The 12898-nt window shown below is 43.7% G+C and overlaps 1 protein-coding gene across 6 annotated transcripts in view; it reads right to left on the bottom strand.

Annotated features, from left to right (window-relative positions):
• Positions 1–12898, bottom strand: part of ABL1 (ABL proto-oncogene 1, non-receptor tyrosine kinase) — a gene marked incomplete at its 5' end in the record, with an annotated part of 131256 nt that overhangs the window by 19846 nt on the left and 98512 nt on the right. For all 6 annotated transcript variants that reach the window (XM_082468117.1, XM_082468118.1, XM_082468119.1 and 3 more), the window contains 3 exons: positions 1–273; positions 7313–7608; positions 8155–8328. In XM_082468117.1, coding sequence (XP_082324243.1) covers positions 1–273; positions 7313–7608; positions 8155–8328 — 743 coding nt within the window. The remainder of the gene's footprint in view (positions 274–7312; positions 7609–8154; positions 8329–12898) is intronic.

Genomic DNA, 12898 nt, shown 5'->3' on the forward strand with positions numbered 1-12898 from the left:
CTTCAAGGTCTTCACGGCCACCGTCAGGCTGTACTTCTTCCACACGCCTTCGTACACCTCCCCGTACTGGCCTCCGCCCAGCTTGTGCTTCATGGTGATGTCTGTGCGCTCCATCTCCCACTTGTCGTAGTTGGGGGACACGCCGTAGACGGTGGGCTTGTTGCGCTTGGGAGCCGGGTAGTGGAGAGTGGTGATGAGCCCATCAGCCACGGTTGAGTGATGGTGAACCAGCTCGGCCAAAGTGCTGAAGCGGCTCTCTGAGGAGACGTAGAGCTGAGGAGACAGGGGCGGCCTTCAGCCACAGAGCGGCACACACTCAAGCAACTCCGGAGGCCAGCTCCGCTGAGCCTGAACTTAAAGCGCAGCAGGACCTCAGATAAACGGCTCTCCGTGCAGGGCCAAGTGTTCAGAAAATCACTTATGCTGTGTTTCTCCATGACCTCCTCCACCTGCCTCATTTTCACATGTCTGGTTCTCCGTAACCATTCTGAGCCCAGCGTAAATGTCCATGAAGTAGTCCCTGACCACCCAATGCAGAGTCACCACCCGGCTCCAGTGAGTCATCGTATCACCTGTCTTACCTCTCCGCACTGTACTTACCACTAGCTCACAACTCCTTGTTTATCTGCCTGATTACCACTGCCTGTCTCCAGCTACTAGAATGTCAGCTTCATGAGAACAGAGCCCTAAGCTGTCTGCTTTTATCCTGTATCCCCAACGTCCAGCACAAGAAATGAGCACGTAACAGGTACTCAATAAATGTTGTTGATTAAATTAATAAAGAGTAGAACTTAATAAGCATTTGCTGGCTGGAAAAGAAAGTAATTTTTAATTATTACTACCTAAAACCTATAATTATATAGTCATCTAGAACTAAACAGTGATCAGAGATGAAAATCACTATAAAACATAAACCTCCTTCTCATTCCTGCTCCCTCGATTTGGGCTGAGTAAGAAGCACCAGAGGGCAAGACTTGCAAATCCCAGCAGTATGCGCACGTGGGATGCCCCCGCCAGCGCTCTCCCAGAACAGGGTGGGGACTGGGAGGGCTGCACAGACGCCGTACAGCCTCCTCCGGCACAGGGAAGTCAGGAGAAGGGATATGAGATGCAAGTGCACGTGAGTCTCTAACTGAGACCTACAGCGGGGGGGAACCCGTGCAGGGAGCCCCTCCCTGGGTCATTCGCGTCCGGACGCCGCGAAGGGGAGGGAGGCAGAGGTGCAGGCCGGCAGAGAGCAACAATGTGCATGGGGACAGCTATCTTTCTTCTCCTCTCTTTTTTGTTTGGTTCAGTGATGTAGTGAGGGGATATTTCCTTACCAAAACCAATTCACATTAAAATTCACATAGAACATCTGGACTCCAGGCACATAACTGAATCTGTTGGCTCACTAAGGGCAGCCGATGATTGCTGAAGGTGGAAAGGATACTAAGAATCACGACCAGGTGTTCAGTTAAGACGTGCCCAAACTGCAGAGACACGGGAAGGAGGAAACAGATTTGGGGCAGCGGTGATGCCTGAGGCCAGAGGGACAGAAAGGAACAGGATCACTCAGCTGTAGCTGTAATATCTTACTACTTAAAAAAAAGAAACAGGAAGAAAAAGCCTGAAACACATACGGCAGGGCCAAGGCCTTGGCTGTTGGCGATGGTAGGCTCCATTACCCTCTGCACGTTTGTAATGTTAGATAATAAAAATACTTCAGAAGAAGGAAATAACAACAAATATACAATCTGAACCATCTATAAGTCTCAAGAGGGTAAACAGGAGTCTTTAACAGGAGATTTTTTTTTTCCTTTTTTGCCTGGGGAGATGACAAACAAATTTTTAAAAATCATGCAAGCCAATGGCAAACTCTGGCTTAGAGGTTTATAATTTACAATCTTTTTGTAGCAATCCTACTAAAAATAAAATTCTGAGCAACCCAAGAATTGTCCAGAAAGATTCTGCAGCCCTGGGGACCTCGTCCCTCCGGAAGACGGTGCCTCTGAACAGCAGGACCTTTCAGGGTGAGGAGGCAGCCCGCCAGGAGGCCCTACTTTTAGACCTCAGAGCACCGAGGAGAAACCTCTAAGTGAACCACTCTAGGGAGAGGCCATGAGTCTCACTCAGGCCCCTGCATGTGCCGGGGGCTGGGTCGGGGTGGGGGGCAGAGGCGGGCACCGCTGAGCCTGCCCTTAGCTTAAGGCCCGCACACTGACAACACGGCACTCTCCTCGGTGTTAGTCACCAATGCACGTGCAATTCACAAAGATGATGGAGTGGGGGATGCAGGGAGGGTTCCAAATCCTCGCCCCTCTCTGGAGAAGTCAGCTGTCCAACTGCTTCACTCCAGGTTGCAAATGCTCCAAGCCCTCTTCTCTCTGGCTACTCAGCTGGTGGGCACTTTTCCTACCAAGGAGGGACGAGAGGAGAGAAAACGCACTCCAAGAAGGCACCCCCTGGAGCCACAGCACCCCTCCCGCCTTGGAAATCACCGGCACAGTACGCGCAAAAGAGCCTGTTTCACTTGCTGGGCTCCTGGGGCAGGTCGCCTGGGAACAAGGCTCATTACCTATTTCTCCCTGTCAGCCTGAAAGGAGCACTCCCCAACCCGAAGATCAAGTTCACTCGATCGCCCAGAATGCCAATGGCTCCCCGAAGCCCTAGTTTATGCAGAATTTGTTCTTGGTCTCAGCTGATTCCCTCTCAGGCTCCTTTATTAGAGGTTTCCGAGTTATGGGAGGTTTCACTGAATGGGCAAACTTTATCTTTTTCAATAATTAAATTTACAGACCCCAAGATTTAGTTCATTTTTCAACATAAAATACCAACATACCAACACATTAAATACTGAAACTCCCTTAAATGTACTGCACAGCCATCTTCTAACAGTCAAGTCTGGTGGCTTCCTTCTGATTAGTGCTAGTTTGTGAGCGGCATTGTGCTAGCGAACTGGGTAATCTTCATCAGGAATTCATGGCATGTTCACAGAAGAAAGTGAAATTAGTGTTATGAATGGCACGTCATTACGCTACGCACCCCGTTACATAAACACTCTGCGTGCTCAGCCAGGGTGTGCCTCTTCCTAATCATGCAGGGACCCGAAAGACAGGACGTGTCAAAGAAACTCACCAGAAACAGCTCTCCTCCTGACAGCCAGACTCACAGGCTTATCGGACGTGTGCAACCTTTGGCTGCCTCAGACCCTGGAGTCCCACCTGGGACGTAGTATTTACAGGCTGCAAGGCCAGGAAGTGACCCCCCACCCCCTAGCCAACCTCCAAGCTACTCACATACCAGCAGGAAGGCAGTGCTTAATAATGAAGCAGTGCTTAATAATAATGCTCCCAGTCTCCTCGACAAGGGAAGATCAGCTACGGTTTAGCAGGCTTTTCACCAGATGCCTGCACCTGCTGAGCCAGTGTCCTGCCACCTCTGCTAAAGCTGACGCCCGAATTCCACTCCTGTCAACCCAAACCTGTCACTTTTGGAGACCATGAAAATAAACGTCAACTGCATCTCTTGGAGAAAAGGAAGGAGAGGAAAGACTCTATCAAGGGCTATAATCGTGAGGCTTGGTGGCAGCATGCCACCCAGGTACATAAGATGCAGGCACAAATAACCAGAACAAGTGAAGAATGACTGGGGGTGGGCGGTGGAGGAGGAAAATCAGTCTTTAATTCCACTACGTTGGCAGAGGATTCCAAACTTTAAGAAAGCGGCAAGAATGAAAACCAAATCCCAGGGTATCTGAGGGCTGTTAAGACTCTCAGAACGCCTAGGAAACAGCAATGGCTCAGTTTGGTATGGTGCTTTCAAGAGTCTCGCCTGAAACTCCCAGAATCCTAGGCTCTGGGCCCTGAGCCGGTGGCCCCGGGCTGACTGACCAACTGACAACGGCTGCTGAAAGCTCAGGAACATGGGAGGGAGGTAGACCAGAGCCAAGAGGGTGGAGGCAGAAAGAAATCCTTCGGGGCCTTAGAGAAGAATCTTCTAAATTCAGTTGTTTTCTAAAGATTAGCTAATTTGAAAATAAGAATTAAAACGTATTCAACCCCAGCCTGTTCCTCCCACCAAACTAAATTTTCCCTTTCGAAATCCAAAAAGGATTGCATCAAAGCTCTGCTATGTGAGCAGCTTTTCTTCAATGCCGAGCCACACCGTCCCATGCGCCATTATAACAGCCCCCCTCCCCGATTCTGACATTGTTCCACTCATTCCAGGAACATAATCCCACCCAACAGAGCCCCCTCGAGTGTGGCCTGATGACCCCGTGGGTTGAGAAGTCTCCAGGTGCTCGGACACCTGAAGGGAGAGTCTTTGCCGGGGAGGGAAGGAGGAGGGCAAGGTGCCCAGGTCACTTTGACGAGTAGCGGATACTGCCTGATCAAATGGGTTCTTTGTGCTCTACCTGGAAGGAAAGGAACCCACCTGGTGCACATGAGCTTTCAGACAGAGGGCTCAGCTTCCTCGTCAGATGACTCTCAAATTCTGCAAATCATGTATCCACGTAGGCTTTGCTCTCTCCCTTTTAACCATATTTTAGACCAACCCCCAGCTAATGAGTTGTCAAACTAGATCATGCTTGCCTGCATCTGTTCCAAGGATGCTGATTAAACAACTCCAGGGAAAAGGAACCATTATCCTGTTCAGTACAAACCTCAACTGATTACCGTGGTGCAGCGGGGCTCGCCCTGGATAAATGGCACAGATGGGAAGCAAGCTGTCAGCTCCGGGAAATCACCTCCCTCGTGGGCGGTGCACTCTGGTGTTCTAATTCACTAAAAAGGCACCCTTGTGGTCTGAAGTCAAGGTTTCAAAGGGCCCAGCACCCTGGAATATATCCCACAGAATGCAGGACGTAGTTCCACATCTGGGATGAGAACAGTGACCTGAAAAGCAGGCTGATGAGGCCGATCTCTGGTCGCACATCAAAGGCAGACTGTGCTGTCTGTCCCACAGGCTACAGTGCCGGTATAAAGACGTGTGCAGTGACGAAAAGGATCAGATATTGGCAATAAGGACTTTAGCCAGAAGACTCTGAGACATGTGGAAAAAACAACAGATAGGAATACTGAAAAAAGAAACGTATTGTGCATTTGTATGGTACAAATGAATGTGTGAGGATAGCCATGAAAATGCTAGCAAGATTAAGAAATGGGAACTAGGGACTTCCCAGTCCCCAGTAGTTCCCACTACTTCCCAGTAGTTAGGACTCCGTGCTTCCACTGCAGGGGGCATGGGTTTGATCCCTGGTCGGGGGGCTGGGGGCTGGGGGGGGGGGGCTAGGATCCTGCATGCCGCCGCATGGCACGGCCAAAAAAAAAAAAGAGGGAACTAAACTAGCCCTACCAGATATTAAAACATATTATAAAGCCATAACAATTAAAAGTCTGATTCTGGCATATGAACAGACAGACCAATGGAAGAGAACAGACCTAAATACATATGCAAATTTGGTATACCTCAAATACACAGGAAAGGATGAGTTAGGTAAATGGCATAGGAAGCACAGGTATATTAAACATAATGAGATACCATCTTTACCAATCAGTGACAGGGATGTTTTTACAAGTCTGAGAATATACTGCTGATGAGGGGAAGGGGAAACACGCACTCTCACATTGCTGGTGAGAAAACACATCTGTACAATTTCTAAAGAAAGTAATTTGGCAATAGCTACACAAGTTTTAAATACACATAACCTCCAATCAGTTCTAGCAACTTACCTTGCATATGCTTGGACTGTACACAAAGAAGTATGTGCAGTGTATTTTCAAAATGCCAGTTGTGACCCACTAGGGGGTCTATGAAATAAACTCAGTGCATTATGACCAGAAGTTTTAAAAAAAATGAAACAGAACAGAATGGTATAGAAAATATCAGAATGCATTACGTACAGTAAGAGTAAGTAGGGTTTCATGAACCTTCTGTTCCTAGTGTATGTACTGGGTGGTGACTTCTTTTTTTTTTTTTTTTACCGTGGGCCGAGATTTTTTTTTTAAAGGTTTGAAATCCACTTTACAACAGCATTATTTATAATAGCAAAAGATTAGGAAACAGCCTAAAAGTCGGCCAGCAGGGGACTGCTTAAATAAATGATGGTCCATCCATGCTAGGCAGTCATTAATAAGAATGAGGCAGCTCTAAATGTGCTGTCATAAAACAATCTCCAAAATATATTATTAGGTGGGAAAAGCAAGATGCAGAACAGTGTAGATTATGCATCATTTGTGTTTTTTAAAAAATATAAACATACATATACTGGGGAACTCTGGAAGAAACTGGTCACAGTGGTTGCCTCTGGGCAGGGGAACTGAATTAGGAGACAGAATTACGTTTCACGGCAATTCATTTTTTTTAAAAAAACCATGGGCATGCATTACATATTATTAAAAAATACATACACCATCTGGGCCCATCCGGACAATCCACCTATCTACACCCTCAATGACAGCATGGTGCAGTGGAGCAGACAGTGGAATCTGAGCCTAGTTCCATCAATTACTCACTATGTGATCTTCAGCAAGAAATTTTATCCCTCTAAGCCTTCATTTCCTTAATGCAAAAATGCAGCTAAAAGCAGTATCTGCCCTGAGGACTGAGGCGAGGTTTAAAAGAAATGAAGATTGAAAAATGCCCCAGCAAACAGCAGGAGCTCAGTAAATGTTAATTTCTCCCTTCCCTTCATGGGCTCTTAATGACTGTTTATATGATGATCACAAAACCATATATAACAACTCCTTTACAAAACTACAATTTGGGTTTGGAAATATACGGGTATGACGTGATCCCATTTTTGTTGAAAAACTGTGTGTATATATGTATTATACACACACACACACACACACACACACACACACACACACACACACAAATGTGATTTTATCTGTAGAAAGAAAGCTACGTACCAGACTTGTTTTGGGGAGGTGCTATTATTAAGGTGGTCTTTCACTTTAAAAATAACCATCTATTGTGTGAATTTTCCTCACTGAGGATACATTACTTTCAGAATAAGAGATTTTTTTTAAAAAGGAAGAGTCTTAGTGTAAGAAATATGTCCAAAACCCAACAGACAATCCGCTTATCTTACGAAACTGCTAACAACCGAACTCCAACCGGACAATTAGAGAACCACATCAGCCTGTGGACTTGTAATGTCACATGATCGGTCCTCAACGGAGGGTCTTTAACAAGGCTAGCGGGATGATACCTGCTGTTTCAAACATCTTCTTGGTTGAGCTTTGTTGCAAAAACTTATCAACCTAGCAGCAGGACCTCTTGTCCCCACCCTGGCCCATAGGCTCCCCTGCCTGGGGCCCCCTACCTTGCCGTCAGAAGCAGTGGTGATCCTGTAGTGGTACACCCTCCCTTCGTATCTCAGTGAGATGGACCTCTGCCCAGGACTGCTCTCGCTCTCCCGAACCAAGAAGCTGCCATTGATTCCACTGCTCAGCAAGTACTCGGCGGCGTTGCGGGACACGGGCCCATGGTACCAGGAATGTTTCTCCAGACTGTTGACTGGCGTGATGTAGTTGCTTGGGACCCACCCTTGGCCATTTTTAGTTTGGGCTTCACACCATTCCCCATTGTGATTGTAGCCTAAGACCCGGAGCTTTTCACCTTAGAAGAAAAGAACCAAATCAGACATATCAGTTTTAAAAGCTAATTCGTTCATTCTCGTGTACTCTTCTATGATTACTAAAGATCTCCAAATGCCTAAACACCTATTTCATTTTAACAAGTCCACATAAATATATGTATTTACAAGCGTATGAGTATGAAGCTTCCTGTTTATATTGAATATGCAGATAAATATATAGCCTCAGTTTTTATAAATCTATTACTCAAGTGCTTTGTTTCTAATATAAGGAAGCTTTTAGTGGAAAGATACTTTTTCTTAAAAAAAAAAAAAAGTGTTTTCAGTGTTTGGTCCAGATGTCTTTTTCAATATAAAATACGGAAAGCTCCGTTTTTGCCAAGAACTATGCAGGAACTCTTCTCCTTAAGGAAAAGTGACTCTTGTAAGGATGCTGTTAGTTTTTCGGGTCTCTCTGCATTCCAAACTAAAGCTGCTCTTTCCGCCAGCAAAGGGGCAGCCAGTCCGGCTCCGGCTTCCCCAGATTTCTGTCTCTTGCAACGATCACCAGCTGCCCACAGCTCTTTTACCTTTAGTTATGCTTAAAGTGTTATCCCCACTGGCCACAAAATCATACAGTGCAACGAAAAGGTTGGGGTCATTTTCGCTGGGACCAGCGAGAAGGTTTTCCTTAGAGTTCCAACGAGCTGCTTCGCTCAGACCTTGGGGCTCGAAGTCAGATGCTACTGGCCTCTGAAGGGCTTCTGGAAGAGAAAGAGAGAAACAGAAGAAAGAAACAGGGAAGAAAGTTTTATTCTCAGGAGCAAAAAGGTCTGTGCATCCAACATTATATATATTCTTAATTTATTTCATTTCTTAACATCTGCATGTATTATCTATTAATCAGAAAGGTGATTAAAAAAATGGACTCTTCCTTTCCCAAATCTTGTGAAAAACCCTAAATATTTACATTCCAGAGTGGTAACTACCGTTCCCAAATGGTTTAAACTTTTTAAGTTCACTAATTCAAAAAATTCAACTAGATATAGAGACAGTCCATCCTCACACGTCCTTGCCGTTGCTTATGTTATAACACGGAGCAAAAGTTTCTTGCTTTAAAACATTTTTAAATGTATGAAAGTTAATAAACGTGCATAATTTAAAAGTCAAATAGTGCTGAAGAGCTTATAATGAAGGACAAACAGTTTCCATCCCACTCCCCTCTACACCCAGAGGCAACAGCTGTTTTCTTGGCGACCACCTCCGTCTCTCTAAACAGAAGCTATATCATTATAATCGCTGTTCCCTCTCCCCCCATCTCTCCTGCACCAGCCTCTACTGGTCACCTTTGCATTTTCAGTAACAGACTTACACTTTTATTTCTTTTTCTTCCTGCTAGAGACCGTATCTCTCAACTATTGACCTCACAAGATAAGGATATTCACATCCTACCCTTCCTTCCAGCTTTCCCCCCTCTACACTCAAAGTATGGCCTTCTTTACATTTTCTTCTACTTTGTGTAAAAGAAATTCTGTTCTTCTATTCTTTAATAAAGTCTTTCATTTTTGTCTATAGGTAGATTCTAAAAGTTGAAAACCAATCAACATCTTTTATGTTAGGAATGTGTGACTATTACTCATTACAGGGTTAAATACAGTTCGATATTTTTTCCTCAAGTTTTTTCTGGTCTTTCTTTTTTTTTTTTTGGAACTATGTTCAAACTCTCCATGGGTTCTTTCACGCCAGCAAATCTACTCCAAGTAGATCTTAACAGTTATAGAATATTATGGCTAAGAAATCAAACTTTTAAGAAGGAGGAAAGGGGAAAATTCTAATTTGAGAAGAATGGAAAGATCTACAACCTGTTTACACCAAACATAAATGGCAACAGAACAAAATTGTTTTAAATTTCCCTTTTTATGGATTTAGAGGACCCCCAAACATCTTTTCTTGGGCAATAACACCCATCTCAGGGATGGGCGTGATTCTGCAGTACTCACTTCAAAAAAGACATTGGAGGCACCTAATACATCTGAGAGACTAGCCTAAATTTCCAGAAACACAACTGGAAAACTTTCAGAAACAAACATTCTTTAAACTATCTCTTTGGAATAAACCAAGAGAACATAAATAAGAAGGCCTCTCAATTCTAGCTTTTGTACTACTGACTATAGTGAACCTTCAGGAATTGTTTTTCTAAAAGAGAAAATCCCAAATTACGTCACTACTGTGCTTGGTCATTTCATTTTATGAATCTTGAGGGCAAAGATAATTTCAAGGAAGAGTGTCTTGTAACACTACCATTTCCTAGAATGTGCAAAAGGCTTAGTGATGCGTTAGGCCCTGTTCTCTGAGTACTTACTTACAGCAGCTCTAAAAGCATATCTAGTGCCATCGTGATCACAGATTGACCGATTAACCAAAAAAAGCTGGTCAAAGCAGGGGATTTTTGAAAATTAAAATCTGTGATCCCCTAACCCCACCTGAATGTACACTGATTTGCTAGTCTTGACGATAGGGCCAAGGACTGTCCTTCTGAGTGTGGGTATGTGATTACAGTTGGATGTTATCTTACCGTCCTACCTATCATGCATCATCTCACTTCAGCTTCCTACCGGTGGAAGAATAAGCTGGAGCCATTCGCTACGTCATCCCAGTACAATCCCTCCCAATGTTTACAGGTGTGTCACTCACACCTAGTCCTGTAGCAATTTTTAAAAAGTTACCTGCCATTTACAGAGGCTATCTAAAACATTCACGTAAATTTTCATAGAAACAAGTCTCTGTTCACATTTGGATTTCACTGGTTTCATATTAACCAAGTAATTAAAGCAACAAGTGTATCTGAAATAAAGAGATGTAGAAAGAAACACAAGTGGCTCTGGGTGTGGCTGTGACTCAGGTGGTGGGAGCAATGCGTGGTAGTGGAGCGGCTGCCCTACCCCGTGGGCACCAGAGAGTCGTGTGTTATGAAGGAAGCCGAGCCGCTGGTCGCTTCAGCAAGTCAGTTCGGTGAAAGCAAGTCAAAAGAGCTTCTACTGCTGTTACGTCGATGTTATGTAAAATTCTTAGGCAAAGGATTCTTAACATAAAAGAACTCTTGCATATCAAAAGGAAAAGATGAAACCCTCCTCTATGGAAAAATAGACCAAAACTATGAATAAGCAGCGCACAGAAAATTTAAATTACCGTTAAACACAGAAAGCATGTCTCCCCTCCTAATAACCAAAGAAATGCAAATTCTCCATGAAATTGGGCAGGGACATTTTCTTGAGGCTAACAGGGTAAAACTTCAATGAAATGGGCACTCTCATACAATGCTAATAGTTGGTATAGATATTGCTGTAACATTTTAGGAGAAAAACTGGAAATGTGAACCGGACTGAGTCTTTAAAGAATTCCATCACCTTTGACATACTGCTAGGAATTTATCCCAGGAGACCCACACAAGGATTTGTATATACTGATTTTTAAATAACAGCACAGAAAAGGAAAGGTACACAATATTTATCAATACAAGATAAGTTAGTTTGTGGTCCATCGATAAAACGGAATACATTCGTAAAGCCATTCAAAATATTTTTGGAAAAAATATCTACTAACTTGGAAGTATACTATAACAATCCCCCATTTCATAAAGATTGAAAAAAGTCCAGAAGGAACTACATCAAAATGTGAACAGTAGTTAATGCATGGTAGTATGTTAACAGTACCATTAACAGTAATTTAACTCGGGGTGGTGGGATTACAAACATTTTAAGTTTTCTTTACTCTTTTCTGTATTTTGGCATATTTCTCACAATGAATGTGGATTGTTTTTATAATGAGAAAACAATTACAAAAATTAAAAAACGGTCACATATAGAAGCCAGCGGACACATATAATTGATAATCTAACATGAAAAAGTACACAGGGTGGGGAGGGAATCTCCTCAAGCTGTCCTGAAAAAGTATGTGTGCATTCTCCTCTAGTGTCCCAACCTCGTGGCCATGAGCACACGACTTTCGCGGACCAGGCCTACACAGGAAATTAAAGCAAAGTCATGAATACAGAAATGCTTTTCTTCTCAAATGCCATTTGACCTCTTCTATCAAACATTCTGCAGCATCTGGATTTGATCAAAGTTACATAATCAGGGGAAGTAGCCTGGAAAACACCTGGAATAGGCAGAACACAGATACTGGCTCAGGGGTGACTGTCGACTTAAAGTATGGGTTAAGGAGGGACTGTCCCTAACATGGAGACAGATGCTGAGAATTTCATGTGAGGGGATGAGGCCTTTGTCAGGAAGGAAAGGGCCTCCCACAGCTTTTTGATTCAACAGGACGTCAGGAAATCCAAGGCAGCCTTTCAATTTTCCTCTCCAGTTCTTGCTCCATTCCACAAATTAATGGCCAAAGCCCAAAGGGAAGTATTGCTCATGGTTGCCTCTGGATCGAGACACTGAAGTGCAGCCACAGTCGAACACCAAAACCTTCCAGTCAATTCCCAGTCCAGGCTGATGTCAAAATTGACTCACAATGTATAAATGCCAAGTTCCTTGCTTCATTTCACAGTGAACTATGCTCGTCAACCTTAAAAATGATCACAGTTTACAAGGCCAAAGTTGCAGAATGTACTTAAATCTTCCTTGCTTAATACATGAACTTCCTGCCGGTCCCAGGTTAGACCCCCTAAAGAAGCTCAAAGGATTCATTAAAAAAGGATGCCCCAAACAGCTCCCCTCTTCTGTTCTGCCAATGGATGAAGAAATCTTAGCATCTACTATTCTTAACAATTTTAGTTAACATTTTCTGCAGCATCCGGAGTTATATTTTTAAAATATTTTTTATATCTTCAAAAATGCCTCCCATCTCATTGAAAATCCTTTTGCTATTTCACCACATCTTCAACGAAAAGGTTCCCACTCACCAACAAAACTCAGGAAAAGTCATATACCAAGAATGGTTCTATCTAAAAAAATGCCTCCAAAGCTCTAAAAAGCTATGGCTCCAACTATGAGAATAACAAACTGAAAATTCTGTAAGAACAATGCCATAGAATTCACTGGATCTGTGCGTGATTAACTTATTTGGACAGTATTCTAAGAAAATAGCTTGGGTCTTTAAAGTACAATTTAAAGAGCATTTTATACAAAGATAATCCTTTCTTAAAGTTGTGAGTCACTGATCAAAAATGTTTACAAAAGATTCTCCCATATGGCATATCTGTCTAGACTTTCAGGGGCTGCTGCTGGAGCTGCCACTGGCAAGCAGGAGGAAGTAATGTGCTACTGCAGTCCCGAGGGGAGGGGAGGGGAGACTTCACCTCCAGGAAAAACATCCCTGGGAAGC

This window comes from Balaenoptera physalus, assembly GCF_965194825.1.
Source record: "Balaenoptera physalus genome assembly, chromosome: 7".
NCBI lineage: Eukaryota > Metazoa > Chordata > Mammalia > Artiodactyla > Balaenopteridae > Balaenoptera > Balaenoptera physalus.